We start from the raw sequence: 24,612 nt of genomic DNA, 5'->3' as shown, positions 1-24,612 counted from the left end.
GAAATGCGGCAGCGATACGTAGCTTACAAGCGTTTCCCTCTCTTTTACATATAGCACACCAGCAGGGTATGAAACAGCATGAATCGAAGAAGTACATTTTCCGTTGTTAGGCAGTGCGAAGGCTTTCGTCGATGGCTTTTGCAAGTAACCGATGCACTCTTTCTGTAGGGTGACCGCTATCTATAGGAACAATGAATGGAATTTGACGGATTGCATGGACGGGCCAGACTCACTGTACCAAAAGTATCCTACAGGATTGGCGCAGGTGCAGTAGCTACAGTGATCATTAACAAATCAACCTCGTTTTGTGGAGGTGCTCACCCAGTCACGTCATTGAATCCATAGCTAGCACGATGGTCCAAGACGTAGTTGAACCATGCGTTTGCGTCGAATATGGAGGTGACCGCGCCTATACTTAAGTGCTTCAAAGGGTATTTCCCTATGTGACTAGAAGCCATTATACCTTGGTTTCGGCGTGTGAAGAGCTGCACATGATTTTTCAGGGCAGTATTGTAGCTGTCGACGTGACTTTTGAGAATCCCTGCCTTCGTGACGTTTGTATTGGCGAGAGGAGATCGCTCGCCGGGAGGGACGTTAATGAAAAGGTGTTGTTTCAAGCCATTGTCATATGCTGATTGCTATAATCAAAATATTACCAGATCCGTAGGAAGAAAGAAATGGTCACCTACTACGGCCCTGGAAATAGGACTGCATTTCTGTTTCCCAGAACGCGTTTATATCTGTAATCTGAGAGATACAAGGAGCGCGGCAAGACTTTACAAGGGCATAGTGAAGGGAAGAAACTCACGGTATGATTGTCCACCGTATCTCCTGTATCATTGATTCCTATCCACCAGGCTGTCAGTGTCTCCCAGGGAGGGTGTTGAATAGCTTCCAGAAGCATATACAACCCATTGATTTACTTGGTCAACAAGTGGAACCGTAAAATCATGATGACGAGGGAGCCTAGCTCAAAATCAGTATATGTGGACTGGCATTAGGTCCTACTAACAAATCTGCATCAATATCCGCTCCTGCGAAAGCGAAATCCCAAAGTTGTTTATCGCAGGCAGCAGGAGAACCACTGAAGCATCCGGTAAGGAATTCGAGCTTGGAACGCTTAGTATGAGATGTTAGCTTCCATATTGTTGTTGTAGGGTAATCACCCAATTTGAACCTTCGGAGCTAGTCTGTTGACGTGTCTATCAACACCTGCAGAATGGAAAAAGATAGACCGTACATTCTTTGGGACTATGTCGTTTGATAGAAGCTCTTCGGGGGAAAAGGAATATTGGAGCGCGTCTCCAATAAAGCTATGTGGGCTCACAGTCAGTGGAGGTATTCTCAGGTAAAGACAGCTTTACCTAAAATTAGCATGACCTGCTGTCCCTTGAACGAAGCTATAAGAGTCTCCGAAAGCATATACATATTTAATGGCATCCCAGTCAAACTTCAACGCGTCTAGACTCGGAGCTGCCCAAAGTATTGGCAAAAAGTACCAGCACACCAAATGATAGCTGAAAGATGGACAACATGACGTTGGTTTAGAGGCCTACTCGCTGGCATTCTTAAATATCCCTAGAGCAGGTGACGGTCAGACGACACGAAGTTATGATACAACGGACCGGTGACGACCTTCGGGGCCCAAGCGGTAGTCGAAATGGGTTGATACGTTCACTATTGTTTATACTAGAAAACAAATGAAAGAGATCTGTTTGAGGAACGGAATAAAATCTGACACGAGCGAGGTCTGCGATAATGAGGTATCCTACAATGAATATCATGAGGGTTTTGAGATGAAAGAGTACTTATTATCCGAAGGAAGTAGTTAAACAGTTGCAGGGGAATAAAGGGACGTTTTACACATAAAGGGAATGAAGAAGAAGGGATCATATATTATGCTTTTATGCCCTGCGAGAGTTTAGGGCTGTGAGGTTTACCGGTAACAAACATTCCAGGTTCTTGATCACGACATGGCCTTACCACCATCGACCATAAGTCAGCATCCCGATGTGTCAAGCCGAGATACACCCGCACATCTTCTATTTCCAAACAAGAGTCCCCGTGACAGCGGTGCGTCCTAACTCTCATCAGGTCTATGATGACAGGGTCCTCATTAACAATGTTGTTAAACACATCGCCATGCATGTAACCGAGTTGATGTAAGACCTTGACCGCATGCATGATTTTACCCTTGTAATATGACATGGAAGTTGATACGCATTACTGATAGGGGCGGCTCATGCGCTTCAAGTCAGAGATGCACGGGATGTTAGGGTTTCGATATGCTCCAATAGGATCCAAGGTTGTTCCTCAGACATATAACCAAACCCATAGCATACTGGTATGATACTACCTTGTAAATCCTTCATAGGCCATGTAGGCACAGAACTCAGCCTGGCCAAACGCAGTGAAAGAAAAGACTTTGAGAACAAGCTTTTTGTTGCTCCCACGTACGCCAACCAGGTATGTGTCTCCATCTGAACTACTCCCAAGACTAGACTCGATGTCGATGTCCTGTCCATGAAGAGAAAGGAGCCAGACATACACAGCTGCTGTGCCTACGGCGCATTTGAACTCTCCAGTAGAAGTTTGCGAGCATAGATACACCTCCGCATCCATGAAGTACATTGAAGATTGAGGTTGCACGCGATAGAGCCCTAGTACCGGGCGAAAGAGATGCAGAAGTGGCAGGGGAATCTTGGGAGAGGTTGTAGGTTGGATCGTGCGTCAAGCCATCAGATTCTGAGGACTGAGAGGAGTACAAAGGCATATCATGTTTTCGTCCATGTACATCATACAAATCGGATTTCCTGGCTGCTGGTTGCGGGCGGCGTTGATTTCGGAAGCGCTCCAGTGACGGAAAGTCGGTAGCATAGTCCGAGTTCGAAGCGAGAGCGGTGATTATGGACGATGCCAAAAACATATCATGTAAATGAACGTATGGCTGGTAACCACCATCTGGTTGCGGGAAGAGTCTACCGACGCGTTGGAGGCCCACGTTCCCAATGGGCGGAATTGCTGCCCAAGGGATCCACGTCGAAAATTTCCTTTCAGATCGATAAAGAGGTGATCTGGCTCCGCGGGTCCATTCCGTTGTCGGCGAATAGTGATAAATGCGTTAACGGAATAGTAGAGAAGTGTATCAGCACCACAAGAATCCACGTGTGTCATATATAGGGCAGCCTATGAACCATTACCAACTCATCGACTCATTGTAATGAGAAAACATGGAAACTGACCTTGTTGATAAGGGTCCACCAATTGTCCCAATAACTTACATCATATGGATAGTCTAACTCTATGCTCCCAACAGCTTCAATTCGCGTTATGAGCTCACTGGCGGCAGGAAACAGTAGGAGTGGGCCCTTGTCTTCCCCAAGAAGAACGCGACACCGACCGGAAGAGATGTAGAGCGATCACGGAAAAAAAGTGTGTAATCGGGGACGACGACGAGTGTGGGGCTAATAGAATAAGGTTTGAGTGTTGCGTGAAACGGTGAACAATCTGGGAGTAAACGCATGGTCGTGTCTCGGACGCAGTCTACAATCGAGCCAGCAAAGCGGTCAACGACAGCCTCACAGTACGTATTGTGGTGCTCGTCTCCATTGTCGTCAGAATTGCTTAGTCTTTTCTCATAAACTTTTCTGATATCGGCGCCGTATTCGAGATATAGCTGGGAGAACGCAGGGTTATTCGAGAGGTCATCGTCTAGAGCGCACAGCATATCATTGGATAACGACGAATCGGTGGATGCCGTGAATTCCCAATCCTTCTTCTTATCGTCGGACACAGTGTCAAGGAGATCCGCCTGACGCTTAGTGATTATAGAGGAGCTGAGACCTGCGGGATCCGTGTATAACATGGGAAGCAGTTCCGTCTCCATCAGACTTCGGTAAGGAGCCATAGGAATGATAAACCAGGACTGGGCAGGAAGAGAGAACTTAAGACTGGTGACTGTTGACTGCAGCAAGGAAGGACAAAGGGCCGGCCACCAGCTTTGGTAATCACGTGTCTGGGCTGTCGCTGCCCCCGCATGAACGGGACGACTCCGGATAATCCTTACAGAGCCCCGATAGGCCCTGAACCCTGTTTTTGGACCCATTTATGCGCTCATGTATGATGAATTTTGCCCCGGAAATTCGACAATTTTAATTCTTGTGCGGATTTTGGATGGTACGGGACGTCGGAGGGATCTAGCCATGCCGAATGCCGAGTTGAACGAGTCAAGCCCGCTTGTGGATGAAAATCACTCAAACAGGAGGAAAAAGGCTTCCGGCTTCGACAGACTGCTGGAGGAAAAAATCCAGGTATAATGCGGCTTCTGGGAGGCAAGGTGGGAAACCCCGGAAAACGGGGCCAGTTGGAGACCCCAAAAATCCCATATTAAGGGAAGTAAAGTAGTTTGCGAAGCTAGTCAAAGATACATAGACTCTACGCATGGCAATTATGAGCTGCTCAAAGACTATGAACTGTAACAATGCGTGTGAGTGGTCTTTTCACTAGGAATGTCAATGTTGAACGGGCATCGTGGCATCGAAAGGGAGTACTAGTTTGCTTGACTTGCCGCATCAGACTTCGATGAATGATATATCATAAAGATACCATGCTACCTCAATAAGTGTTCTTCGAGCCTTTACGGGTCCCCTCTAGTTAAACTACACAGAATAAAAGAATTAGGTGTCCCGGTGAAGAATTGCGGCAGGAGGGGAGCGAAAAGCACCAAAATTGACACTTCTGGCCGATCGATAGTACTAGCCTCGTGCCATTGCTTTGTTCTGCCAGCGATCCTTTCTTACTTTCCTGTCTCTACTGCAATTTCATGCCCGTGGGAGGCTTTCACCAGGTCTGTGGTACTGGAGTTCTGTTAAGTATCTTCTTTTGATGCGCAGCATACAGTGCATTTGGAGTACCTGTAATGTTACAGTCGAAAAGTGATTTATTCATTGTTGGATTGGTGTGCTAATTGTTTATTTAAAGATGGACGGGTGTTCCTCAATTTACGCGTAAATAATTTCCCATCCCCCCAACCTTGCAAAGCGAAAACCGATCATCATGGATGATGACACCGGAGGTAGCTACTCCGATGTTAGCTTGCTACAGATCTGTTCCGACGGATGGAAGTACGTGAAGCCCGTTCACAGTGAACCGCGCGGATGTCCTGCAATTATTCATTAAGGGTTACGCCAAGTCTGCGATTCGTAAGTGACATCCGAATAGAATGCAATTTGCGCGCTCGCACCTCAGATTGCGTTGTTAGGCCTCCCATGGATCAACTCAGCGTGGATCGTTTTGGACCTGTAGGAGTATGGCTTCTTGGCAATATAGAAGTTAATTTCAAGATCTGCGGCTGTACTTCGACGTTAACGCCTGTTCCCAGCCCCGTTCCTGGGGTGGGAAGGATGCTAGTTACAGTAAGTGGATCCTTGCAATACCCCATTTTGCACTAGTACCCGAGCCCCAGTCAAGTACGATGACTCTCACTAACGATCGTTACTGCGCTACGTCTCGTGCATTCGAAGTATGTTTATCATTCCCTTCCAGCTGTAAATATCCGTATTTAAATGAGTGTGGTTAAATTCTATAAGAGCATCGCAGTAAGTGTAATAATCTATCATCAAAATCGTGCACTGGGTGGGGTGGTGGGGTGTACTAAGTATTATTGGATCGAAGCGATTAAGTCGTAATGGGTATCTAAATGTTCCGATATGACCTTACAAATACAGTTGCCATTACTTCAATCTCTCTTGCTCAAAGCCTGTAACTGAACGTATTCATAATAGTCGCCCTTCCGGTTAATGAGCTGGTCATGCGTTCCGGACTCACTGACACGCCCTTCCTTGATGAAATATCTATCCAAAAGGTGATTAGACGTGACATTCAAGAACATATCTGCTGCACTCACATGCGGTCAGCATTCTGAATTGTCGATAATCGATGTGCAATAGCGACTGTTGTCCTGCCTTTTGCCGCTTGGTCAAGGGCGGCCTGTACAACCTTTTCTGAATTGGAATCGAGAGCTGATGTAGCTTCGTCCAGGAGGAGGACTTTGGGGTTACGGAGCAAAGCGCGGGCGATAGCGATACGTTCTAGATACAAAAACAATCAGCTAACTGTTTGTGGTACAGGCATGGTTACTCACGCTTTTGGCCGCCCGAAAGCTGGGATCCTTTCCCACCGACTTCCGTGTCAAATCCACTACGACAACATGTGAAAAATTTACTCTTACATAAAATAACAGAATCAACTCACTTGGGAAGTCCTTGAATGAAGTCTAAGATGTTCGCGTCTCTACATGCAGCTTCGATTTCTTCTTGCGTGACCTCGTCCCGTGGTTTGATAGCTCCAAGAAGGATGTTAAAGCGTATAGTCCCCGCATAAAGAGTTGGCTCTTGAGAAACCAAAGCAATCTGTTTACGGTACTCCTGTACGTTGTACTCTTCGATCGGTATGCCATCCATCTGGAGAATGAAGTAAGTAGGGTTGGATTGCAGGCATGGGATTACCTACATAGATCTTGCCTGCCAACGGCTCGTAAAATCGTTCAATCAATTGGATACTAAAAATATTGATCAATACGATGGATTACCTAGACTAGGCGGAAGACATACACAGTACTCTTTCCACTTCCGGAAGCACCCACAAGTGCAATATATGTGCCTGGCTCCACTTGAAGTGACAGCTCCCGCAAAACACGGATACCAGGCCGAGTAGGATAACGGAAATGAACGTTTTCCAAACGAATGTGTCCATGAGCTTTGGCAATATCAACCTTCTTGCCTTCAGTCGATTCGGAATCAATCTCTGGGACGGAGTCGAGCAATCGAAGGATATCACTGCCGGCGCCTTTCGCCGAGGAAACATCAGGGACAAAGGAAAAGACGTTTCCTGCTTGAATAGCACCGAACATGGTGGACTATGTAATATATTAGCAAAACCTGACAGCGACGAAATAAAGAAGCGTACCATGAGACCAACGAAGAAATCGAACGTGGAAAATTCCTGTCTTGACACTAGGGCTGCTCCGTACCAGAAGACCAAAGCAATGCAGAAGAAGATCGTGGACTGAGAAAACGCATACAACATATTGCTCCAGATAGCGGTCCTGTTAGATTTGCGAAGCGGTTCTTCCAGGCTCAAAGAGTATTGGTTGCAACAGTCGTCTTCCCGAGTAAGGGATGCAACGGTTCGAATGGCACCAGCGGCTTCGCAGGCGAGTTGGGCGGAACTTTCATGAGCTTTCTTGTTCTTCTGATCTTTCAAGACAACGACACGCTATGGGGCCAACCATTAACGGAGAGTTCCTTCTATGTAAACAGACTTACCAAGCGGATATACCCCATGGACACGAGAAGAGGCGTAACCGCTGCAGGGTGATCAGTATGCAATTTCAAGGGTATCCATTAGACGTACCAATACCGACAAGGCCGACTTTCCAGATGAAGATTAAACCGAGAATGGAGCCAACGATCAGGGTCGAAATACTTTGCACGATTCTGAGCGGGGATTTAGCCAAATGTACTTAATCTGAGAGAGCCACTGACGCTGCGAGGGTAGCACCAGCCAAACCAAACACCTTTTGAGGGTTTTCACTAAGGTTCGATACCAAACCACCGGTCTACAAACAAGGTCATGACGGAGGTCCAGACACATTCTAGAGGTAAACTTACGCTGTGCTCGTCCTTATCGAAGTACTCAACTGCCCAGATAGTGAGACAACAATATACATCAAGAAAGTAAGGAAACCTACTGTCTTGTCTCAGGATAGCCTTGAAACTCAGAGATCTCAGTTTGGCCATCAACGCGGCGGCGGAAGACGAAAAGAGATAATTCTGCATGCCAATACACAGCGTAGAGATGATGGCGATGATGAAGAACCTAGACTCGAAGTCAGTGATGTCTATCAGAGTAAAGATGAAACACTGACCAAAGGGCATTCCTGTCACCAGAATGTCTGAGCTCCGAGCCAGTGAACGAGAAGCCGTTGATAGCCTTAGCTAGAGCACATGGTCAATGAACCATAAAAATGGGAGGGAAGACCACGAACCATATACGATACCAAAGGCCGGATACACCATCCCCGTCATAGTAGCAAAGATCGTGCCGAGGAAGTACTTCCTCCATTGCGATCTGTTAATTTTCCCCATACGTTTGAAAAGGTAATACATGCTATGTTCCGGCTCTTTGCTGTCCTTCTGTTCCTTCTTCTTCTGCTCCAGGATCTGGCTGGCAAGTGACTGACCAGTATTTCGTCTACCAAGAGGGACCTCCTCGCGGGCGGCCTTCTCCATGTCCTTGGGTTCATCATCTCCATCATCGGCGTCTTCATCAACGGCAACGGCGGCTACTTCATCACTTTCACGAAGCCTCTGAGCTTGGACGAGGCGCGCATAGGCGCCACCTTCTCTTTGAAGCAGTTCCTGGTGAGTTCCCTGTTCAACGACCAGTCCATCTCCCATGACGAATATGACGTCGGCGTCCTTGATCGTCGAGAGACGATGAGCAATGGTGATGGTTGTACGTCCTGAAAAATTTCGTTTTCGTTTGAACAATGGACAGAATTCTTTCCGACTTACCAGCCGCGGCCTTGTCCAGGGCGTCCTGTACAATTCCCTCACTTTGAGTGTCCAAAGCACTAGTCGCCTCATCGAGAAGAAGAATGCGAGGATCCGATACAATGGCTCTCGCAATGGCAACACGTTGTTTCTGACCACCACTAAGCAGGAATCCTCGCTCGCCAACCATGGTATCATAGCCCAGAGGTAGCTTAGTTATGAAGCCATCAGCGTTAGACTTGACACATGCTTCCTTGATCAGCGCGAACTTCTCCTCCTCGGAGGCATTTTCATACTTAGTTCCAATAAGTCCATGCTCAACGTTGCCTCTGATCGTGGTCGCAAATAGTGTTGGCTCCTGTGATACTAGTCCAATCTGCGAGCGAAGCCACCTGAGATTGAGAGACTTCAAATCCCGTCCGTCCAATTTCACGACGCCAGATAAAGGATCATAGAATCGTTCTATCAGAGAAATCACCGTCGACTTTCCGGATCCTGAGGCACCGACGAGAGCGGCGGTTTTACCCGCTCGAAAGGTGAGGCTGATCCCTTTCACGACCTGGATGTCGGGACGTGAAGGATAATTAAAATGAACGTCCTCGAGTGTGACTTCACCGAAAACGGTTTCTAGGCTTCTCACCGCTAGGATCGGCCGAATCTATGTCTGGCACACGGTCGATGGTGGCATAAAGTTTAGCAGCCGCACCCCGTCCGTGAGTGATGGCTAAAGAATATTAATATGAAGAAGCGCGTATAGACAGTCAATGTACCTTGCATTTCGGGGGCCAACAATGCCAGCGAGAAAGAACCAATCAGGATCGCCATGAATACGTTGATGACAACACCAGCGTCAGCTACGGGCCAAAACATCAATACCGTTATTTAATTTTCACTGCTACAAACGCACCATCTCCCCGCAAAATGAGGGTCGTACCGAATGAAAAGGCTAATAGAGAGGTAAGCGAAAAGGGTAACGACAAAGCCTGCTTTCATACGCACCTAAAGCGTACGACGAGTAGATGCAGAAAAAGAAGACCGAAAGACTTCCTCCGAGCCATATCGCGGACTTGACGTCCACCGCCTTCGACTTCTCGACGTGCTGATCGTACAAGCTCGACAGAATCCGCTGCGTGCCAAATGCCTGCGCTGTTCGAATTGTGGAGATAACTTCTTCGGCGATACTTCCAGCGTCTGCAATGTGCTTCAGGGAAAGCCTGGCGAAAAGTTAACACCTGTTGAATGATGCAATACAATGTTATTGGACGTACTGCATATATTTGGATATGGCCTTGTTCATAACCGCTCCCGTGATACCAATGCAAGGCAACAAAGACGTCAAAGCAAGAGCAAGACGCCAACTCCGGATATAGGCCAATATAAAACCAGTAACAAAGGCGGACAAGAAGGTCACCACGAGGGCAACCTTCTCGGACATGCCCTGCTGTACCAAGTCTAGCAAGCGTTCAGCGAAGATGTAAAGAGAAAGAAAACGCGTAGAAGCTCACGGGTGTCGGTCTGGATCCGAGTAGCAACTTCTCCTGCTCCAACTTTGTCAAAAAATGGGATGTCCTGGCGTAAAACCGCTCGCAAATACCGCTCCCGGATACGCTTTGCGTTGGCCTCAGCAGTATAAACCCATACATACATGTAGAGATAGGTGCAGGCGAACAGGCCAATACCTTGAATGCTCAATTAACTAAAGAAATTGAAGTTGCTGAGGGGGACACACACCTATGACAACCAGATAGAGCGCGTCCTTGCCAGCCTCATGGCGGAACGATGCCGCGGCAGCAGGCAAATCGTTGATAGCTTGTTGATTGCCCTGGTCTACTTGATTGACGACTGATTGGAATACGACGAATCCATTGGTAAGGTTTCCAAAGAGCAGTGTCATTAACGGCTAGAAGAGAGGGCGTTATAATTTAAACCTATGTATATGCGCATATGGGACACACCTGAGCCGGCGCCTGCTGCTGCCGCTGCAACCAAAGCAATTGCATCGATGAAAAGTTCGAATTTCGTGGAGAACCTGCAAGTCTCAGCCGCAGTTTGGTAAAATGCTACTAAGATACACACCTGAAGAGCTCCGTGAAGGATATAGGAGGTGCTTCCGGCTCGGGAGGGACGACAGCGACCTCTGAGCCTTTCTCATCGGTGTCGACAGATTTGGTCGGCTTCTGGCGAGTGAACCAGCCAGCCTTCTTTGAATCTGGGCCAGTGATGGTAAGCTTTTCGTTGGCAGTACTGGGTCGCGAATCGGACATTTTGGCGAACGGCGAAGGCAAGGGTCACAGCCTGAACACCCTTTATAGGATGGAAATAAAACGAAGGTGTACGTGATGTGATGTGGTCGGTAGCCAAGAATAGACGAGTCAGATTGAGTCGTGCTTTTTGACAGGCGGTGCCGCGTGCAATGTTTGCACCTTGCTGCTAAAAATTGTGGGGGAATCAAGTCAAATGGCTTTATCGTATCTATGGAAATTTGACAAGGATCAGCCTACGTGTCCTCTCTGCCTGCTTTGCTCGCAGCTGAGGGTGCCGGATTCATACGCGGACTTGCCGGCTTTTCTCAGACTCCTGTGCACATTGATTCGATTTTCTTGGCAGGCCGATGACGGTGGCGGCATTTCTATTTTTAACACCATGTTCTGGGGCAGAAAGATAAATCAAGTCTTTGCCCTAGTGGAATAAATGTGAGCGACATCTAATAGAATAGCCGCAAGTCCTCAGCAAAGTCTCTTCGAGCAGCAATACCGTACTTGTTATAAACTTGGCGTCACGGTTAAGCGGAAAAACAAAATTATGACTCATAGGTTACAACGTAATGTTTTCCGGCCGCGCAGGTGCCTTGATCTCGCAACTTGTCAATCAGGAACAGAGGAATCTTGACTCATTGTTTTCGAAACCAACCCACATCTTTCTAGACTTTTCTACCATTTAATTGATTACTTTCAGAAAGGACTGGACCTTGGGTTTGAAGCTTGAAGTTGCGCAGCGTAGTGCTTTCAGGTCAGTTAAACGAGTATCAACCTGGCGTCAGTCTTATCCATCAAGGTATCACCACTAGCCCCATCTCTGACATCGGAGCATTTATGCCATCCACATTGCTACAGTGCAAATTCTGCAGACCAAACGTGCGTAAGCACTTCCGGGTTCTAAATGGCTGGGAGGATGGGATTTAGAGGTATGCAGCCACGAGGAATGTTGGAGGCAATTCGAACTGAGGAAAAAGGGCTACTGGTGTGTGATGCGCAGGTAAAATAGTTCAATCTATCATATATCTTTGATTCTTGCCCGTGCTATATATTCGAATTTACGCGGCGCCTCAAGTTCTGATCACGTGCAAGTAATGAAGATGTCGATCATGACAACACTGTGACAGAAAACGTCCGAGTCTCATTTTTCTACCTCAGTCACTGACATCCATAACGGTCTTTCATTTTTAAGAAAGCAGGCTTTCTACACTGTCTCTAATATCATTATGTCCTGGAAACTGGGTAGGAGCAAGAAGTCTTCAGTCTACAATTTACTGGCTGAAGACGTCGTGAATGCTCGTTCTATTACCCCCACTCCCGGAAATCCCGATGGTACTCCCAGCTCCAGCTCGAGGTCTGGTCTTCTTGCTATCCGCGTTCTATCTGCGGAAGGTCTAGCGCTTCCTCCTGGCATTGCCACTCCCGCGGTTGTACAAAAAGCGCTGTCATCCCAACAGGCAAAAGTTGCTTCATCTGTTTCCCCATCTAGCGTTCAGCAATCGAGACTTGCCAAGACCCGAGGGAATCGGTGCGTGGCACGTATTTGGTGTCTAACATACTTTAATATCATCAACAGCGATAGTATCCAGAGAACTCAATGTTGGTGGCTTCCCTACCTCGTAATGGAGTACGAAGTAAACCAAGTTCTCATCATACCCCTTGGCGGCGACCTTGAGAAGCCGGTATACATGTATCAAGCTCATTTGTGCGTTCTGGTCCATTATCATGGTAATACTTCTTTGACGTCTGCGGTGCCACAGTGATGTATCTCGGAATGCCGAAATATCCTTACAGTGCTACCTCAGGGCCGATGAGCCCAAACGTGGCATTGACGGATTAGCAGATGACCTTGGAAACGATATATTTATGGGAGGAATTAAATTCGTTCCCGACTTTGAGAATATGGGCACTCAGGACCAATGGTATGACTTTGTTGGGGGCGCGGGCAAGATTCAAATTGGGGTTGCTTATCAACCTACCTATGGAGGATCTCTGACGGTCGATGATTTTGAACTCATCACCGTCATCGGCAAAGGCAGCTTTGGCAAAGTGAGTTCATGTGGGACGCTTGATGCGATCTTATGACGGTAAAATTTTCAGGTAATGCAAGTCCGAAAGCGGGATACGTCACGCATCTACGCCCTCAAGACCATTCGGAAGGCACATATTGTTCACCGAAATGAGATAACGCACACTCTCGCTGAACGCCTTGTTCTTGCTCAAGTGAACAGCCCATTCATCGTGCCCCTCAAGTTTAGCTTTCAATCCGAACAAAAGCTTTACTTGGTCCTCGCATTCGTCAATGGGGGAGAACTCTTCCATCATCTTCAAAGGGAACAGCGGTTCAATGAAGAACGTTCTCGGTGAGGAGATTGACTTAGACGGAAACTGCATCCTCTTAATTCCATCTTAGATTCTACAGTGCTGAACTTTTGCTTGCCTTGGAGCATCTCCATGAGTTAGACGTTGTTTACAGGTACGTTGGCAATATCACAGAATCATTCATTAATATCAACGAGTAATTAACGTGGGTCAGGGACCTCAAACCGGAGAATATTCTTCTAGATTTCACAGGGCATATTGCTCTATGTGACTTCGGTCTTTGTAAACTCAATATGAAGGCTAACGACAAGACAAACACGTTCTGTGGAACTCCAGAATATCTTGCGCCAGAGATCTTGAACGGTCATGGGTACAGTTGAGTTTACGCTGCATGCATCTGTGATGTTGGTCTAACATTGAGCCTCAGACAAAACGATTGATTGGTGGACCCTAGGCGTTTTGCTCTACGAGATGATGTCCGGTCTTCCTCCCTTCTATGACGGTAGGCGTGTGCGGCATCATGTGTTGATGTATCGCTGATATCCAGGCAGAGATAACGGATAAGATGTACGAGAAGATTCTCCGAGACCCCCTTGTGTTCGGTCCAGAAATCGGTGACGAAGCTCAAAGTATTCTAACTGGGCTCCTGAACCGCGACCCTACTCAGCGACTCGGTGTAAATGGCGCGGAAGAAATCAAGAAGCATCCGTTCTTCCACAACCACATCGATTTCAAGAAATTGGCCGAGAAGAAGATTCATCCTCCGTACAAACCTAGTGTCGCCAGTCCAGTGGATGTTTCCAACTTCGATACGGTCTTCACAACCGAAGCTCCTGTAGACAGTGTTGTGGAAGATTCCAATCTGAGTCAAACTGTTCAAGATCAGTTTTCAGGTGTGTTTCTTCACCGATGTCATGAGTGTTGTTGCTGACCGGTTCAGGTTTCTCTTATAACGGCACTAATATGCCTCTCAGCCCGGTCTGACCCACGCTCATTTGCCCATTCTAGATTATCATATACCAACATATGCCTCGTTGATTTGCTCACATGCTCTGCTCTCAGTTTATTTAAGTATCGATCTATATAATATTCCTGTCCATCATTGTACCTTATGGCACTTAGTACTATCCCTCGCATGACATCGCTCCTTTCGTTCTATATCTATTTATTATTAACTATACAAGTCATTCAATCTTAATTACACTGGGTTTTGGGGTGGATTTTATACGATATGGGCATGGTCTAAGATAGTACTCCCATTCTGCCCACTGGTAACCGATACCGAGGTAGACTGAAATACTGGCGAGTCTTTCCCCATCGATCCTTGCCATCGCCAACGTCGACGTCCTTCCACTCCACATCAACACCCACGTCAGCCAAGTGCAACTCGGCTACATGGGTATATACATCATAGAAAAGAGGGTCTGCCAAGCCTCAGCCACCAAGAAACCAGAGCACTAGTAGAAAGAGAACTCACTAGTGGCGCCAAGACCGTTGAAAAACCCGAACCGGGCGTTGGGTCCTGACATTAGATCCGGGAGGTACTCAAAAAAGCGGCGAAGATCAGAATAGTCTTCTGAAAAGGTATCTGATAGCTCGCGTGAGCAAAGGGTACAAATACGACATCGCTGACTCGGGCACGCACCCGTGTATATCACATCAAATCCCCCGTATGCCACGAGTTCGTCAGAATTGATCCAGTCTTGCCACTTGCCCTGCAGCACTCTAACTCCCGGTCGATCCAACCAACCAAGTTCCTTCATGTGCCGCAGAACATCAGGGTGGGGTTCGATGATGACATGGTCGGAAGGAGGGATCGAGAGAGATTGGAAAAGTGAATCGATCTGCGAATTCATAGCAGGGTGAGCAGGGTAAGAATGTAAGGAACGATACCAATATCACTTACAATTCCCAGTCCGAAGCCCACGTTGAGTACCTTTAATCCCTGCCGTCCACCATCAGAACAGAGACAACGAACCGTTTCTTCCATAATTGGCCTCTCCCAACCCATCATGACGCCAACCTCTTCATCATCGTCCAATTTTACGACGCAAATTTCCTGACCGGTTTCATCGGCTTTAAATGACAGATTCGAAGCCAGAAACGTGTCCGTAGAAGCGGCTGCTGAGTTATCTGCGTTCTTGAGGACCAGGTTAGAGGATGGTTCTGGCGTCGCCCCAGAACCCAAAAGCGCGAGGAGCATTTCTATTGCAAAAGTTAAGTTCCTTGAAATGTATTGGAAAGGAATCTTTACACACCGGCACGGATCCCCGCATCTCGTATTGTTGTGTATAGTTCCTGATTATTAAAAGAAAGCGCGATATCTCCCGCTGTGTTGTTTAAGTGGTCGACTACATGGCAAATTAGCAAACAGAAAACGAGGTAAGCATCAGTCACGTACAGACCTGCATTCCACACGGCTCCCCCCTCTAGAAAGGCTTTGACGAGGCTTTGATCCTGCATGTACGCCGCAGCGTGTAGCGGGGAGAGGCCTTCGCTGTCGTTTTGATACCATAACGGCGCGCCTTGGTCGATGATCTCCTTGATGGTTTCCTGAGAACCACCTTCAAGGATTGTGTTGATGAGGTGCTCTCCTAAGATAGTGAGAGCTTCTACAGCGCCATCGGAAGCTGCGTCGTCGTCGCCGCCTGCGATGCTCATGAATATTTGTTTTTTCGCTGGTAGAAGATAAAATGTGTAACGTGGGTAAATTTGACGCAAAGAAAAGGTGATCGGCGATCAGTGAAGTCTCGAGCTTTATAATAATTTTTTATAACTGGGCACTACGCGACAACTATATCACACATGCTCATTGCTACCTATGTGATTAACGGAGCCTCAGAAACTATCTTTATTGGCTTCTACGAAATCCCGCAGCGTCCTCTTCCCTGTGACTTTTCCGGGAGTCCCAAAAATTCTCTCTTCAACGCCGGAGGCATTCAGCTCGTCTATCGAAGCTAATAATGTGGCGAAATCTTCTGGAAGTCCAAAGGCAATATATCTATCCTTCATCTCCCTGACAGAGATTCTTGTATGTGTTATCTTGCGACCTAGAACGTCTGTAAGAATTTGGGCCACCTACTGGGTCGTTAGCAGCCGTAGGAATTCGGGAGAGAAAGAAACATACATCGTCGTAAGAAAGCAGCTCGGGACCAGTGAGAATATGGTCTGTATTATGACTCTTTGCATCGGTCAAAGCTTCAAAAGCTAGTCGGCGATGTCATCCGCAGACACAAATCCAATCTTCACATCTGCAGAAGCGGTAATGATAGTGTTGTTCTCCTTGATGTCATGAAGATACATGGTCAGCAAGTTTTCTATTTCAATTGATGATCAGCATACTATGGGCGTTGTTAGACATGAAGAACAAATACCGTAGAACCAAGAGGGTCGGAGAACTGCATAATCGACTCCCAAGGACAAGAGGTATGCGTGTACCTTGCCCATAGCTGGGCCTTCGGCCTCAAAGGTAGTCGCGCTGAGTAAAACGAACTGATTCACCCCCTTGCTCACCGCCAAGTCGATGAATGGCTTCATGGGCCTGATTACCTCTCCTGCACGATCACCATCTGGGGCGACAATATAGATTCGGTCGATGTTGGAATCGGCAGCGAAAGGGTTGTGGAAGGTTGAAGGGTCGTACCAATCGAACTTTATGCCCTTGAAAGGCTTTGGGACAACACCTTTACGGGACGTGAGCAGGACAGAGTAATTGGCATCGAGCAAACGACGGGCAAGGCGAGAGCCTGTTTTTCCTGTACCGCCAGTAATAAGGATTGTCACGATGGATGAAGCCGCTATGTGGGTGAGTACATTTACGACAGGACCAAGTTCACTTTATAGTATAAAATGGCGCAAGTATCCAGAATTTATGTCAGCAAGTGACTATGTAATACCAGGACCTTGTTAATGCTAGTAAGGTATATCGTGGCGACGAGAAAGCCAAGCATACAAATAGTCTCGTCCTTCTCCCGAGAGAACGCGCGTCGATGCCGTCGACCTTGGCGAAAGCGAAAGAGCTGGAAAATACTAAAAAGGGATGAATTGTGACCGCTATCACACGTGCTGCCAGGAACGTGACACTTGACGCTTTTCGCCGTCGTTACCCACCATCGGGCTGGCTACAATGGCTACTTTCACCTATACCATCTACTCTCACTACAACCCAGAAGACCGTGAAGCCTTGGAGCGCGAGACAGGGCAAATACCCTCTTCTTCAGAAGACAATGCTCACCTCTGGGACAAAGAGGCTGCAAGCGTCTACAAGCGTCAAATAGCACCCGCTCCTCGTTTCGTTCCTGCGACCTTACAGAGCGATGAATGGGGCCAATGGGGTCGAAACTTTAATGCGATGGCGGAGACAGTTGAGGAAGGAAAAGACTCTTCGGTTGCTGATTGGTATCGGTCTCTGTCACGAACGTTCACGTCTTCCACGCCTTCACTCCTACCGTCGGCCGTGAGCCCAGCGCCTGCACCACCAGAAAAGCGGGAAAGTAGGAATAAGAACAATTGGTTCATTCAGAATGCTCTCAGGTCGGAACACTCTTCTTCCTCTTCTTTCACCTCTTCCCTCGCTGACATGCTGGCTCGAGACCCTCCACCACGCCCCTCTGAAGCAAGATACAAACCACCAGTTTGGCTGGCTATAGGACCATCTAACAAGGGCTTCTCAATGCTGGAGAAAAGTGGCTGGAACGAAGGAGAGGCTCTCGGAGCCGATGTGGTCAGGCGTACTGGAAGACCAAGACATGCTATCCAGTTTTCCAGAAAAGCCAAGCAACGCCATGCGGAGCCCATCACCAAGGAAGAAGTGATGGAAGTAGAAATTGGACATGGAGACGGGGAAGTCAAAGAGGTTCGAAAGGTGGAAGTTGTCGACTTGACTCTGGACTCAGATGAAGACTCAGATACGGCCTCTGATTCTACTACTGCGGATTCTTTAGTAAAGGAGGAATCCGGAGACGAAGAAATACGGCCATCTGAAGATTCACCATCATCTGCGCCGCCGTCGACCTCTGAACGTAAAGCGCTTCTGACCCCCATTCCTACTATCTTGAAATCCGATCGCTTGGGCATAGGGTTGAAGGCTAAGACCGTTGGTCCGTACAAGGAGTCGCAGAAGCGAGTTACGCATAGTGCCGCCGCCTTGGCTGCACATACCCAGGCGGGAGAGGCGTTGAGGAAACGGCAGAAGCTATTTGGTCGGGGACACCGAGGATTCGCTAGAGAGCGAAAGAAAGAAGAAACAAGCAGGAGAGATCTGTTGGCGTATATGAATGCATGACAACACTTTCTTTCATCTGGTTCATCTGGCTCATCTCATGAACTCCAATGTACCCATTCGTATCTGCGGAATTCGACCTGTAGGATATGAATTGTAAAAGGGAACTTATTGTAAATGCCATTCTAAAAATACAGATAAGGTTACAGCCTCGAATAAACAATTGTGTAATGCGGATAAGTGCAGGATAGCAATATGTATGCAAGAAAACTTGGCCGAAATCAAAACTCCGAGGGGTAATAAAAAACGTTTCCTGATGTCCGTCTCTCTATCGGATCAAGGTATCATAGGTTCCCCCCAAACGCCTTTTGCTGGTTCGCATTTGACATCGGGAACATACATCCGCAGCCACTGGACCATCTCCTTGCTCATTTGATGGCATCGTGTTACATCTATTGTTTTCAGACGCTGCGGCCCTAAGACTGAAGGAGATCCCCGATTTTGCGGGCGAACGCGAGGACGGGAGGCGCTTGAGGCGGATGTAACAGTCGGATTTGCGGCGCGGAATGCTTGAGCGTCCTGGAAACGAGGGTACGAGTTGGACGGAAGGCGAGATTCGACGAAGGTGCGAAGAGAATCCCAGTCGAGGGAGGTGCAGCCATCAAGGGAAAGCGACTCAAGCTTAGGGCACACCCAGGGCTGCGAGGACGAGAGACCCTAAGGTTCGCCATTAGTGCGGGAAAAAAGGGGGAAAGAAATGAGCTCACCTTTAAGAAATTTGACGACGCATCTTCCACATCCACCAATTCCAGAACGACCAGCGATGGTAGACGACGCAGGAGACTGACGAACTTTATCTCGTTAAATAAGCAGGACTCTATGCGCAGGCAACGTAAAGGTAGCCGTGTCAGCGCTTGGGAGTAGAGCAGCTGTAGGATGGGAGTGACGTTCTCGAGATAGCACACCTCAAAACTTTCTAGGTTTGGGAAAGTGATTTGGCACATGATCTGGCGTGCTAGCGCGATCCCCGCGTAGTAGAACGTTATCTTCCTGAGACGAGGGAGAGGGACGAGTTTTCCGGTGGTCTGCGGAGGCCCATATTCCTCACCGGAAACAGAGGGATAACAGGGATCCGAGTCGACATCAGACATGTTCCGCAAATCCAACTCCTCCAATTCTGGACACTGACGGAGAATTCCAAGTAGCACGGACGCTGATGGAGTAAAGCCATTGAAGTAACCTTCAAGCTTGAGGACACAAAGCCGGGATACAAGTCGATGATCCCATCCAAAGTTAAAAGATGTCAAGGAACACGAACGTAACCGTGGGGTATGACCATTGAAGAGGGGAAGAGGGGGGCTGGAGTACCGGTCGTCCTGCATGGACCGGTAAATCCGTATGGACAATGTTTCAAGGAGCGGAGCATCCTCCTGGCATCGAAGAAGGGCAGCGTGGGCTTGCGGACGATTCGGAACGCTAAGACTGAAAGACCTGGTTCGCCATAGGGCTGGACGAATGAGATCCATGGCGTGGACGACCTGCTCTGTGACGCTGTTCGTGTACTCTGTACGCGTCCCGAAATTGATGGTGATGTCGAGGGGACACGACTTTGAGCGTTTGAGTTTACGTCTGGCTCTTTCAAGAGAATCGTGGGGACCAACGGTGATCCTGGACCATAGTAGGGGCGTGTCAAGTACGACATCTGCCCAGTATCGACTACAGAAGTATTAAGCTTTTGAGATCACAATGAAAGACGACCGACGGGACTTACCAAACGAGCATTAGTGTCGAGACCAAGACTGGGTTCTCGTCTATGCCTAGTACCCCAACGATGAAGATTGACGCTAAAAGCTCACTCGGTAGACGGTGGATGGGAGACTGCAGACGGACTGCTTTCTCGAGATGAGACTCGAGCTCATGTCGCTGGCTCATGAGGGACGCCATCTTGGAATCCAGTGAATGGATGGCTTCGCGCAGGTCCGGGATGGAAACATGCTGCATTCCCCCCCGGGCCTGGCTAGACGGACGTGATGCATGGGAAGTAGGTAGGGGGGTCCGATTGCGGTGAGCAGCAAAGGCGGACGGCGGAACCCGACGAGGGTAAGTCGACATTCAGCAGCGGCCAGAAGGACGGAACAAATGAACTCTGACCGCTCCTTTTATAGGGTCTGTAAGTGACCTCAGCGAGGGCACGAACAGCACGGAGAAAAGGAAAACCACGCACCTCGAACAGCCTTTAGGCTCGGGGGAGTATTAATGACGGGGCAAAGGTAACGCCAGGAGAAGTTGGTTACAAAGGGTTATAAAGGAATTAGCGATGGATTACGATTGCAAAGATAAAGTTGAACCTCCACTTTGCCTACCCACCTGGCTTTTCTGTTCCGTTTCTGCACACGAGGCAGCAAGCATGCCGATGTCTCATCTGAACTGCCGCTGTCGCATCGAAAAGAGGACCAGAAAAGCGTGATGGCTGACCTGCATCGTGGGGCCGTGGAACAACGCTCGAATGAACATCTCTGACACGAGTTGACACGAGGGCAAAAACGAGGCGCAGGACCAGGCTCACTTTTTGATCGATACAAATTATCATACTTACTTTCTTAGTACATTGATACAATGTTCATCAAATCCTCATGTTTCTTTTCAGTTTGTCTTCGACTCGTATTCTTCCCCGCCCCGCTTTTCTGGGCCATGCCATCCTGATAGATCCGACGACCGATAAGCTTTTTCTCATTTGCATGTCTACATTTGTATACAATGTTCTATGTTTTTCCGTCGATCAGCTCTCGGGAGCAACGTGGGCCTTCCGTAAGGCGGGAAGGTACTGGAAAAAGAATATCTGGCACAGTATCTGGGAGATCGTCAGCTGGCGCAGGTGTCTTCAAATATCTCCCTAGGTGACTCACGATGATATCGAGGAACACGGTAAGGCCACTTCCTGCTCCCGGGTATCAGTCAGATTATTTTCAAATGAAGAAACCCTTGCCGAATGCTCGGCCTCACCTGCTAACCAACTAGCGTTCGTCACCAAGTAGTCCTTGTCCATGCTCTTCGCGCATATTGACAACGCATAAGTAACATTCCCGAAAATGGAGAAGAAGAATAGCGCAGGCGAAAGTCCTGCACACCGGGTCTGGAAATTTTTTGCTATGACAGGCGTCAGTGTCATTGAAATTCATGCAATTGCATCATGCCAACGGTACGAACCTATTTGTGGTATACGTGCACCCAACTGTACTCGGAGATTAGACGACGCCCCATGAAGAAGAATGCGGACTGACGTATAATACCGCACTAGTCCAACCAAGAATCTGTACGGTCCATTTAATGTGGGTGGGTATATCACGGGGCTCTTCGTCTTCTTCAGCCCCTCCACTTATCCACCAGGCCAATATACCGGTCGCAAATATGAACACGACAGCTCCCGCGTAACGAAGAACTAGGACCCTCATGGGAAGGGCATCCTCTATTCGGGCATCTCCGGGTAGTAGAGGAGTAGTTTCTTCGCGGGTACCTTCATAATCACATCGAGAAGTGAAGATGGGGCGACCATCTTTCCAGCGGTAGTAATAGACCTGGCACAGTAGAGCAAGATCGCAAACTGAGTACTGGTGAAAAAGATATTATTATGATGTTTGAGACCAGTATATGATGGTGGCTGCTCACATAAACTGCAAGAATGATTACTGTAGGCAATAAGCCGGCTAAAGTTGCGCCGACAAGATTACATAGGTCCCCAACCAGCCAAACGAGTATGAACAGGATGCTCAGTCCTTCCCCAGACTGCAAGGTATAGTTTTCATACAGCTGAGGCGAATAGACTATGATCCTAATTCCAGAGGAATCAATACCGCAGTTACGGGCCGAAAATCACTGAAAACTTACCAGCATGCGATGGAAGTCCAGCCCAACTGTCATATAAAGAAATTAGTATCCTTAGCACCGTAAAAAGAGAGAATAGGACTACAATGCTGCTTATCGCATCGTTTGCTTCCAAGTTCATCGTGAACACAAACGGAGGTCAGGCCGGCAGAAAATGCCGAAATGTGTCACCTGCCAGGGGTCGGCATCTGCCGGTGCCGACAGTCGCTGTCTTCGTCCTGGTTTCATTGCTCAGCGGTTCACCACGAAATGGACGACGAAACACTACGAAGGTTTGCGAACCAGATCAGAAAGACAGCTTCTGGAGGACCTCGACCGCCTGCAGGATTTTTTGCTGGGACAGGCCTCCTTGTCGCCCTCGTCGCAGGTGGATTCGCGCTGAACGCCAGTTTGTTCAACGGTGCGTGTTCTTTGTATCTTTTTTGGACCACAGGCTCATACATAGAGGACAGTCGATGGTGGTCACAGAGCGATCAAATACACTCGGCAAGTGACACTACGCATCACTAGTACTCTATTCTGAACGTCCTTAGGTTACATGGTCTTACAGACGAGATCTACCCGGAAGGGACTCATTTGATGGTATTCACTTGGAGCCTGTTTCTATATCCCAACCAACTGACGTTTTTCAGATTCCATGGTTTGAGAAGCCGATTCTCTTTGACATCCGTGCAAAGCCGCGAAGCATCCCCAGTTTGACGGGCACAAAAGGTCTTCAATTGTTCATCCACACTGTTCACGTATCTTATGCATCATTGGAAAGACTTGCAAATGGTCAACATCACTTGTCGTGTTCTCTCACGCCCTTCAATACAAGATCTACCCAAAATATATCGACAGCTTGGCAACGATTATGACGAGAGGGTATTGCCTTCCATTGTCAATGAAGTTTTGAAGAGTGTCGTCGCCCAATTCAACGCTAGTCAGCTAATTACCCAGCGAGAAAATGTACGTGCCGCCTTGCCTATCCTTATCCTCTTCGTCAATGTAGAATAGGTTTCTCGACTTGTGCGAGAGCATCTAACAGAACGCGCGACCAAGTTCAATCTTATCCTTGACGATGTTTCCATCACACATGTAGCATTCTCTCCTGAATTCACGCATGCTGTGGAAGCTAAGCAGGTCAGATGGTATTTGTTTTTGTCATTGGATATGTCACTCACGATCCATAGGTTGCGCAACAAACTGCATTGAGAGCAGCTTTCCAGGTCGACCAAGCCGTCCAAGAAAAAGAAGTAAGTGGACTGATTTCTGCGAGTATTCTTCGCTTAACAAGGATTGCCAAGTCCATCATTGTTCGAGCCAGCGGAGAGGCTAAGAGTGCCGAGCTCCTTGGAGAAGCCATGCGACAGAATAAGGGTTTCCTCGAGCTTCGTCGGCTAGACGCTGCGCGGAGTCATTGCAGAGCTGTTAGCGTCGTCTGGAAACAGGGTGCTGTTGGATTCCAAGTCACTCCTCCTCAACGGTAAGAGTATCTCATTGTCTGTCTCATTATCGTGCTTGAACCTGAATCTAAAGTGACTGAGGACACGAGGGACTTGATGTCACCAAAGAAGTAAGACAACATACCAATTATCTTATCCTCATACGCAGTTCTCAATGCAATTAACTCCTCCCTCTATTCCACGATTTGAACGGGACTAAAGGCATATTCATATTGGCTAGGGTCTAGGCTGAGTGCTCTGACATCGCCGCCCGATTCTTTAATTGTTCGAGAGCTTTTTTTTTTAACCCGTGAGAGCACCCCGAAATGAAAACGTTTCTTCAAGTCGTGATGCCAGTTAGCCGACGAACTGAGCGGTGCGCTGCTGCTTCCGGAACGGACGTCGATAAATGTGATTTATGTCCGTTCTAAACGGAAGGCTTCAGCACACTTCGGTGAACTTGATGACGGGAAGTGCCATACAGCGAGTAGCGGCCGAAAAAAAAAAGCAATATAAATGTCAAACAGCCATGTTACGTTTAAACCTAAGTCTTAGTGTGTGACTGAGATGGCTTCTAGTTCTATTGTCGGAATCTACGGTTCGCCCGCCTCCTCACATGCACTGACGGCGATCATCGAGAGCACGTGACAAACGCGCCTTGATCCACCGCCACCAGGGTGAACATCCCAGTTTGATGATCCCTGCATATCACGACGGCCAGAAACTCGCCTTACCATGCCCCAGAGCTCGCAAAATCCCAAGAGGCCAAGAGCCCAGGTACCTGAATCTGACGCGTCAAGAAGTAAGGACCTCGGCTACTGTAGCGATTCTAAAGGCTCTGGGGCTTCGCCATCCAACAGGAAGAAGGTGCGCTGGGAAGGAAACGAAGCTGTGACAGAGAAAGGGACTGGAAGCCACCGAATGCGACGATGACGATGAGCCGTCAGTCGCCG

General features: G+C 48.0%; 10 protein-coding genes across 10 annotated transcripts; 3 read left to right on the top strand and 7 right to left on the bottom strand.

Moving 5' to 3' along the window:
• Window positions 1-106: 106 nt before the first annotated feature.
• Window positions 107-1,566, bottom strand: EV420DRAFT_1618320 (uncharacterized protein; the record flags this gene model as incomplete). Its single annotated transcript, XM_060475327.1, has 12 exons — window positions 107-180; window positions 234-274; window positions 322-409; window positions 464-631; window positions 690-747; window positions 809-868; window positions 909-966; window positions 1,013-1,110; window positions 1,167-1,190; window positions 1,241-1,313; window positions 1,365-1,473; window positions 1,500-1,566. 12 exons carry the CDS (start codon window positions 1,564-1,566, stop codon window positions 107-109), a joined length of 918 nt encoding a protein of 305 aa, XP_060335589.1.
• Window positions 1,567-2,352: 786 nt separating this feature from the next.
• EV420DRAFT_1744839 (uncharacterized protein) lies at window positions 2,353-3,907 on the bottom strand (the record flags this gene model as incomplete). The annotated part of the gene is made up of 4 exons (XM_060480109.1): window positions 2,353-2,517; window positions 2,549-3,021; window positions 3,243-3,276; window positions 3,341-3,907. The coding sequence occupies 4 exons, from the start codon at window positions 3,905-3,907 to the stop codon at window positions 2,353-2,355; spliced, it is 1,239 nt and encodes a 412-aa protein (XP_060335588.1).
• A 1,567-nt stretch (window positions 3,908-5,474) lies between these two features.
• EV420DRAFT_1516512 (P-loop containing nucleoside triphosphate hydrolase protein) lies at window positions 5,475-10,980 on the bottom strand. Its single transcript, XM_060471945.1, has 24 exons — window positions 10,632-10,980; window positions 10,509-10,584; window positions 10,287-10,455; window positions 10,061-10,234; window positions 9,824-10,007; window positions 9,555-9,769; window positions 9,463-9,501; window positions 9,326-9,409; window positions 9,196-9,279; window positions 8,577-9,164; window positions 8,048-8,524; window positions 7,928-7,997; window positions 7,751-7,878; window positions 7,671-7,699; window positions 7,545-7,618; window positions 7,414-7,496; window positions 7,326-7,366; window positions 6,967-7,275; window positions 6,612-6,916; window positions 6,511-6,559; window positions 6,253-6,461; window positions 6,143-6,198; window positions 5,906-6,089; window positions 5,475-5,852 (listed from the first exon to the last, which is right to left on the bottom strand). The coding sequence occupies exons 1-24, from the start codon at window positions 10,817-10,819 to the stop codon at window positions 5,738-5,740; spliced, it is 3,930 nt and encodes a 1,309-aa protein (XP_060335587.1). The 5' UTR covers window positions 10,820-10,980; the 3' UTR covers window positions 5,475-5,737.
• Window positions 10,981-11,935: 955 nt separating this feature from the next.
• EV420DRAFT_1516507 (kinase-like domain-containing protein) lies at window positions 11,936-14,317 on the top strand. The gene is made up of 9 exons (XM_060471944.1): window positions 11,936-12,338; window positions 12,387-12,515; window positions 12,571-12,859; window positions 12,911-13,173; window positions 13,224-13,286; window positions 13,347-13,507; window positions 13,560-13,634; window positions 13,684-14,025; window positions 14,073-14,317. Exons 1-9 carry the CDS (start codon window positions 12,037-12,039, stop codon window positions 14,114-14,116), a joined length of 1,668 nt encoding a protein of 555 aa, XP_060335586.1. The 5' UTR covers window positions 11,936-12,036; the 3' UTR covers window positions 14,117-14,317.
• On the bottom strand, window positions 14,219-16,041 carry EV420DRAFT_1045024 (arginine methyl transferase). Its single transcript, XM_060465509.1, has 6 exons — window positions 15,538-16,041; window positions 15,391-15,483; window positions 15,039-15,337; window positions 14,778-14,976; window positions 14,610-14,720; window positions 14,219-14,556 (listed from the first exon to the last, which is right to left on the bottom strand). Exons 1-6 carry the CDS (start codon window positions 15,791-15,793, stop codon window positions 14,375-14,377), a joined length of 1,140 nt encoding a protein of 379 aa, XP_060335585.1. The 5' UTR covers window positions 15,794-16,041; the 3' UTR covers window positions 14,219-14,374.
• On the bottom strand, window positions 15,971-17,082 carry EV420DRAFT_1618316 (uncharacterized protein; the record flags this gene model as incomplete). Its single annotated transcript, XM_060475326.1, has 5 exons — window positions 15,971-16,210; window positions 16,260-16,313; window positions 16,367-16,449; window positions 16,507-16,929; window positions 17,019-17,082. 5 exons carry the CDS (start codon window positions 17,080-17,082, stop codon window positions 15,971-15,973), a joined length of 864 nt encoding a protein of 287 aa, XP_060335584.1.
• On the top strand, window positions 16,964-18,552 carry EV420DRAFT_1044635 (uncharacterized protein). The gene has a single exon (XM_060465508.1). The coding sequence runs from the start codon at window positions 17,259-17,261 to the stop codon at window positions 18,414-18,416; it is 1,158 nt and encodes a 385-aa protein (XP_060335583.1). The 5' UTR covers window positions 16,964-17,258; the 3' UTR covers window positions 18,417-18,552.
• On the bottom strand, window positions 18,553-20,622 carry EV420DRAFT_1045097 (uncharacterized protein). Its single transcript, XM_060465510.1, has 4 exons — window positions 20,578-20,622; window positions 20,125-20,509; window positions 19,121-20,069; window positions 18,553-19,070 (listed from the first exon to the last, which is right to left on the bottom strand). Exons 2-4 carry the CDS (start codon window positions 20,463-20,465, stop codon window positions 18,690-18,692), a joined length of 1,671 nt encoding a protein of 556 aa, XP_060335582.1. The 5' UTR covers window positions 20,466-20,509; window positions 20,578-20,622; the 3' UTR covers window positions 18,553-18,689.
• A 415-nt stretch (window positions 20,623-21,037) lies between these two features.
• EV420DRAFT_1044632 (PQ loop repeat-domain-containing protein) lies at window positions 21,038-22,408 on the bottom strand. Its single transcript, XM_060465507.1, has 8 exons — window positions 22,321-22,408; window positions 22,239-22,264; window positions 22,020-22,182; window positions 21,635-21,961; window positions 21,561-21,585; window positions 21,357-21,500; window positions 21,260-21,291; window positions 21,038-21,204 (listed from the first exon to the last, which is right to left on the bottom strand). The coding sequence occupies exons 1-8, from the start codon at window positions 22,354-22,356 to the stop codon at window positions 21,133-21,135; spliced, it is 825 nt and encodes a 274-aa protein (XP_060335581.1). The 5' UTR covers window positions 22,357-22,408; the 3' UTR covers window positions 21,038-21,132.
• A 76-nt stretch (window positions 22,409-22,484) lies between these two features.
• On the top strand, window positions 22,485-23,794 carry EV420DRAFT_1618314 (band 7 family-domain-containing protein; the record flags this gene model as incomplete). The annotated part of the gene is made up of 10 exons (XM_060475325.1): window positions 22,485-22,635; window positions 22,688-22,721; window positions 22,769-22,817; window positions 22,868-22,946; window positions 22,999-23,183; window positions 23,232-23,357; window positions 23,408-23,470; window positions 23,522-23,609; window positions 23,632-23,700; window positions 23,754-23,794. 10 exons carry the CDS (start codon window positions 22,485-22,487, stop codon window positions 23,792-23,794), a joined length of 885 nt encoding a protein of 294 aa, XP_060335580.1.
• Window positions 23,795-24,612: the final 818 nt, after the last annotated feature.

Source organism: Desarmillaria tabescens, assembly GCF_030435595.1.
Source record: "Desarmillaria tabescens strain CCBAS 213 chromosome Unknown EV420scaffold_6, whole genome shotgun sequence".
Lineage (NCBI taxonomy): Eukaryota > Fungi > Basidiomycota > Agaricomycetes > Agaricales > Physalacriaceae > Desarmillaria > Desarmillaria tabescens.
This window is presented reverse-complemented; position numbering and strand designations above follow the sequence as displayed.

Bases quoted from the DNA above. Each gene is read 5' to 3' on its own strand.
- EV420DRAFT_1516512 (XM_060471945.1), bottom strand. From the start codon at position 10,819: ATGTCCGATTCGCGACCCAGTACTGCCAACGAAAAGCTTACCATCACT. The intron at 9,502-9,554 runs GTGCGTATGAAA...CCTCTCTATTAG, and splicing joins CTACTCGTCGTACGCTTTAG to CCTTTTCATTCGGTACGACC. The intron at 8,525-8,576 runs GTAAGTCGGAAA...GAAATTTTTCAG, and splicing joins CCTGGACAAGGCCGCGGCTG to GACGTACAACCATCACCATT.
- EV420DRAFT_1516507 (XM_060471944.1), top strand. From the start codon at position 12,037: ATGTCCTGGAAACTGGGTAGGAGCAAGAAGTCTTCAGTCTACAATTTA. The intron at 12,339-12,386 runs GTGCGTGGCACG...TATCATCAACAG, and splicing joins GCCAAGACCCGAGGGAATCG to CGATAGTATCCAGAGAACTC. The intron at 13,635-13,683 runs GTAGGCGTGTGC...ATATCCAGGCAG, and splicing joins TCTTCCTCCCTTCTATGACG to AGATAACGGATAAGATGTAC.
- EV420DRAFT_1045024 (XM_060465509.1), bottom strand. From the start codon at position 15,793: ATGAGCATCGCAGGCGGCGACGACGACGCAGCTTCCGATGGCGCTGTA. The intron at 14,977-15,038 runs GTAAGTGATATT...ATGAATTCGCAG, and splicing joins TGGGCTTCGGACTGGGAATT to ATCGATTCACTTTTCCAATC. The intron at 14,721-14,777 runs GTGCGTGCCCGA...GCGAGCTATCAG, and splicing joins ATTTGATGTGATATACACGG to ATACCTTTTCAGAAGACTAT.
- EV420DRAFT_1044635 (XM_060465508.1), top strand. From the start codon at position 17,259: ATGGCTACTTTCACCTATACCATCTACTCTCACTACAACCCAGAAGAC.
- EV420DRAFT_1045097 (XM_060465510.1), bottom strand. From the start codon at position 20,465: ATGTCGACTTACCCTCGTCGGGTTCCGCCGTCCGCCTTTGCTGCTCAC. The intron at 20,070-20,124 runs GTAAGTCCCGTC...ATACTTCTGTAG, and splicing joins TCGACACTAATGCTCGTTTG to TCGATACTGGGCAGATGTCG. The intron at 19,071-19,120 runs GTGAGCTCATTT...GGCGAACCTTAG, and splicing joins CGTCGTCAAATTTCTTAAAG to GGTCTCTCGTCCTCGCAGCC.
- EV420DRAFT_1044632 (XM_060465507.1), bottom strand. From the start codon at position 22,356: ATGAACTTGGAAGCAAACGATGCGATAAGCAGCATT. The intron at 22,265-22,320 runs GTAGTCCTATTC...TTTATATGACAG, and splicing joins ACGATGCGATAAGCAGCATT to TTGGGCTGGACTTCCATCGC. The intron at 21,205-21,259 runs GTGAGTCACCTA...ACGATCTCCCAG, and splicing joins CCGTGTTCCTCGATATCATC to ATACTGTGCCAGATATTCTT.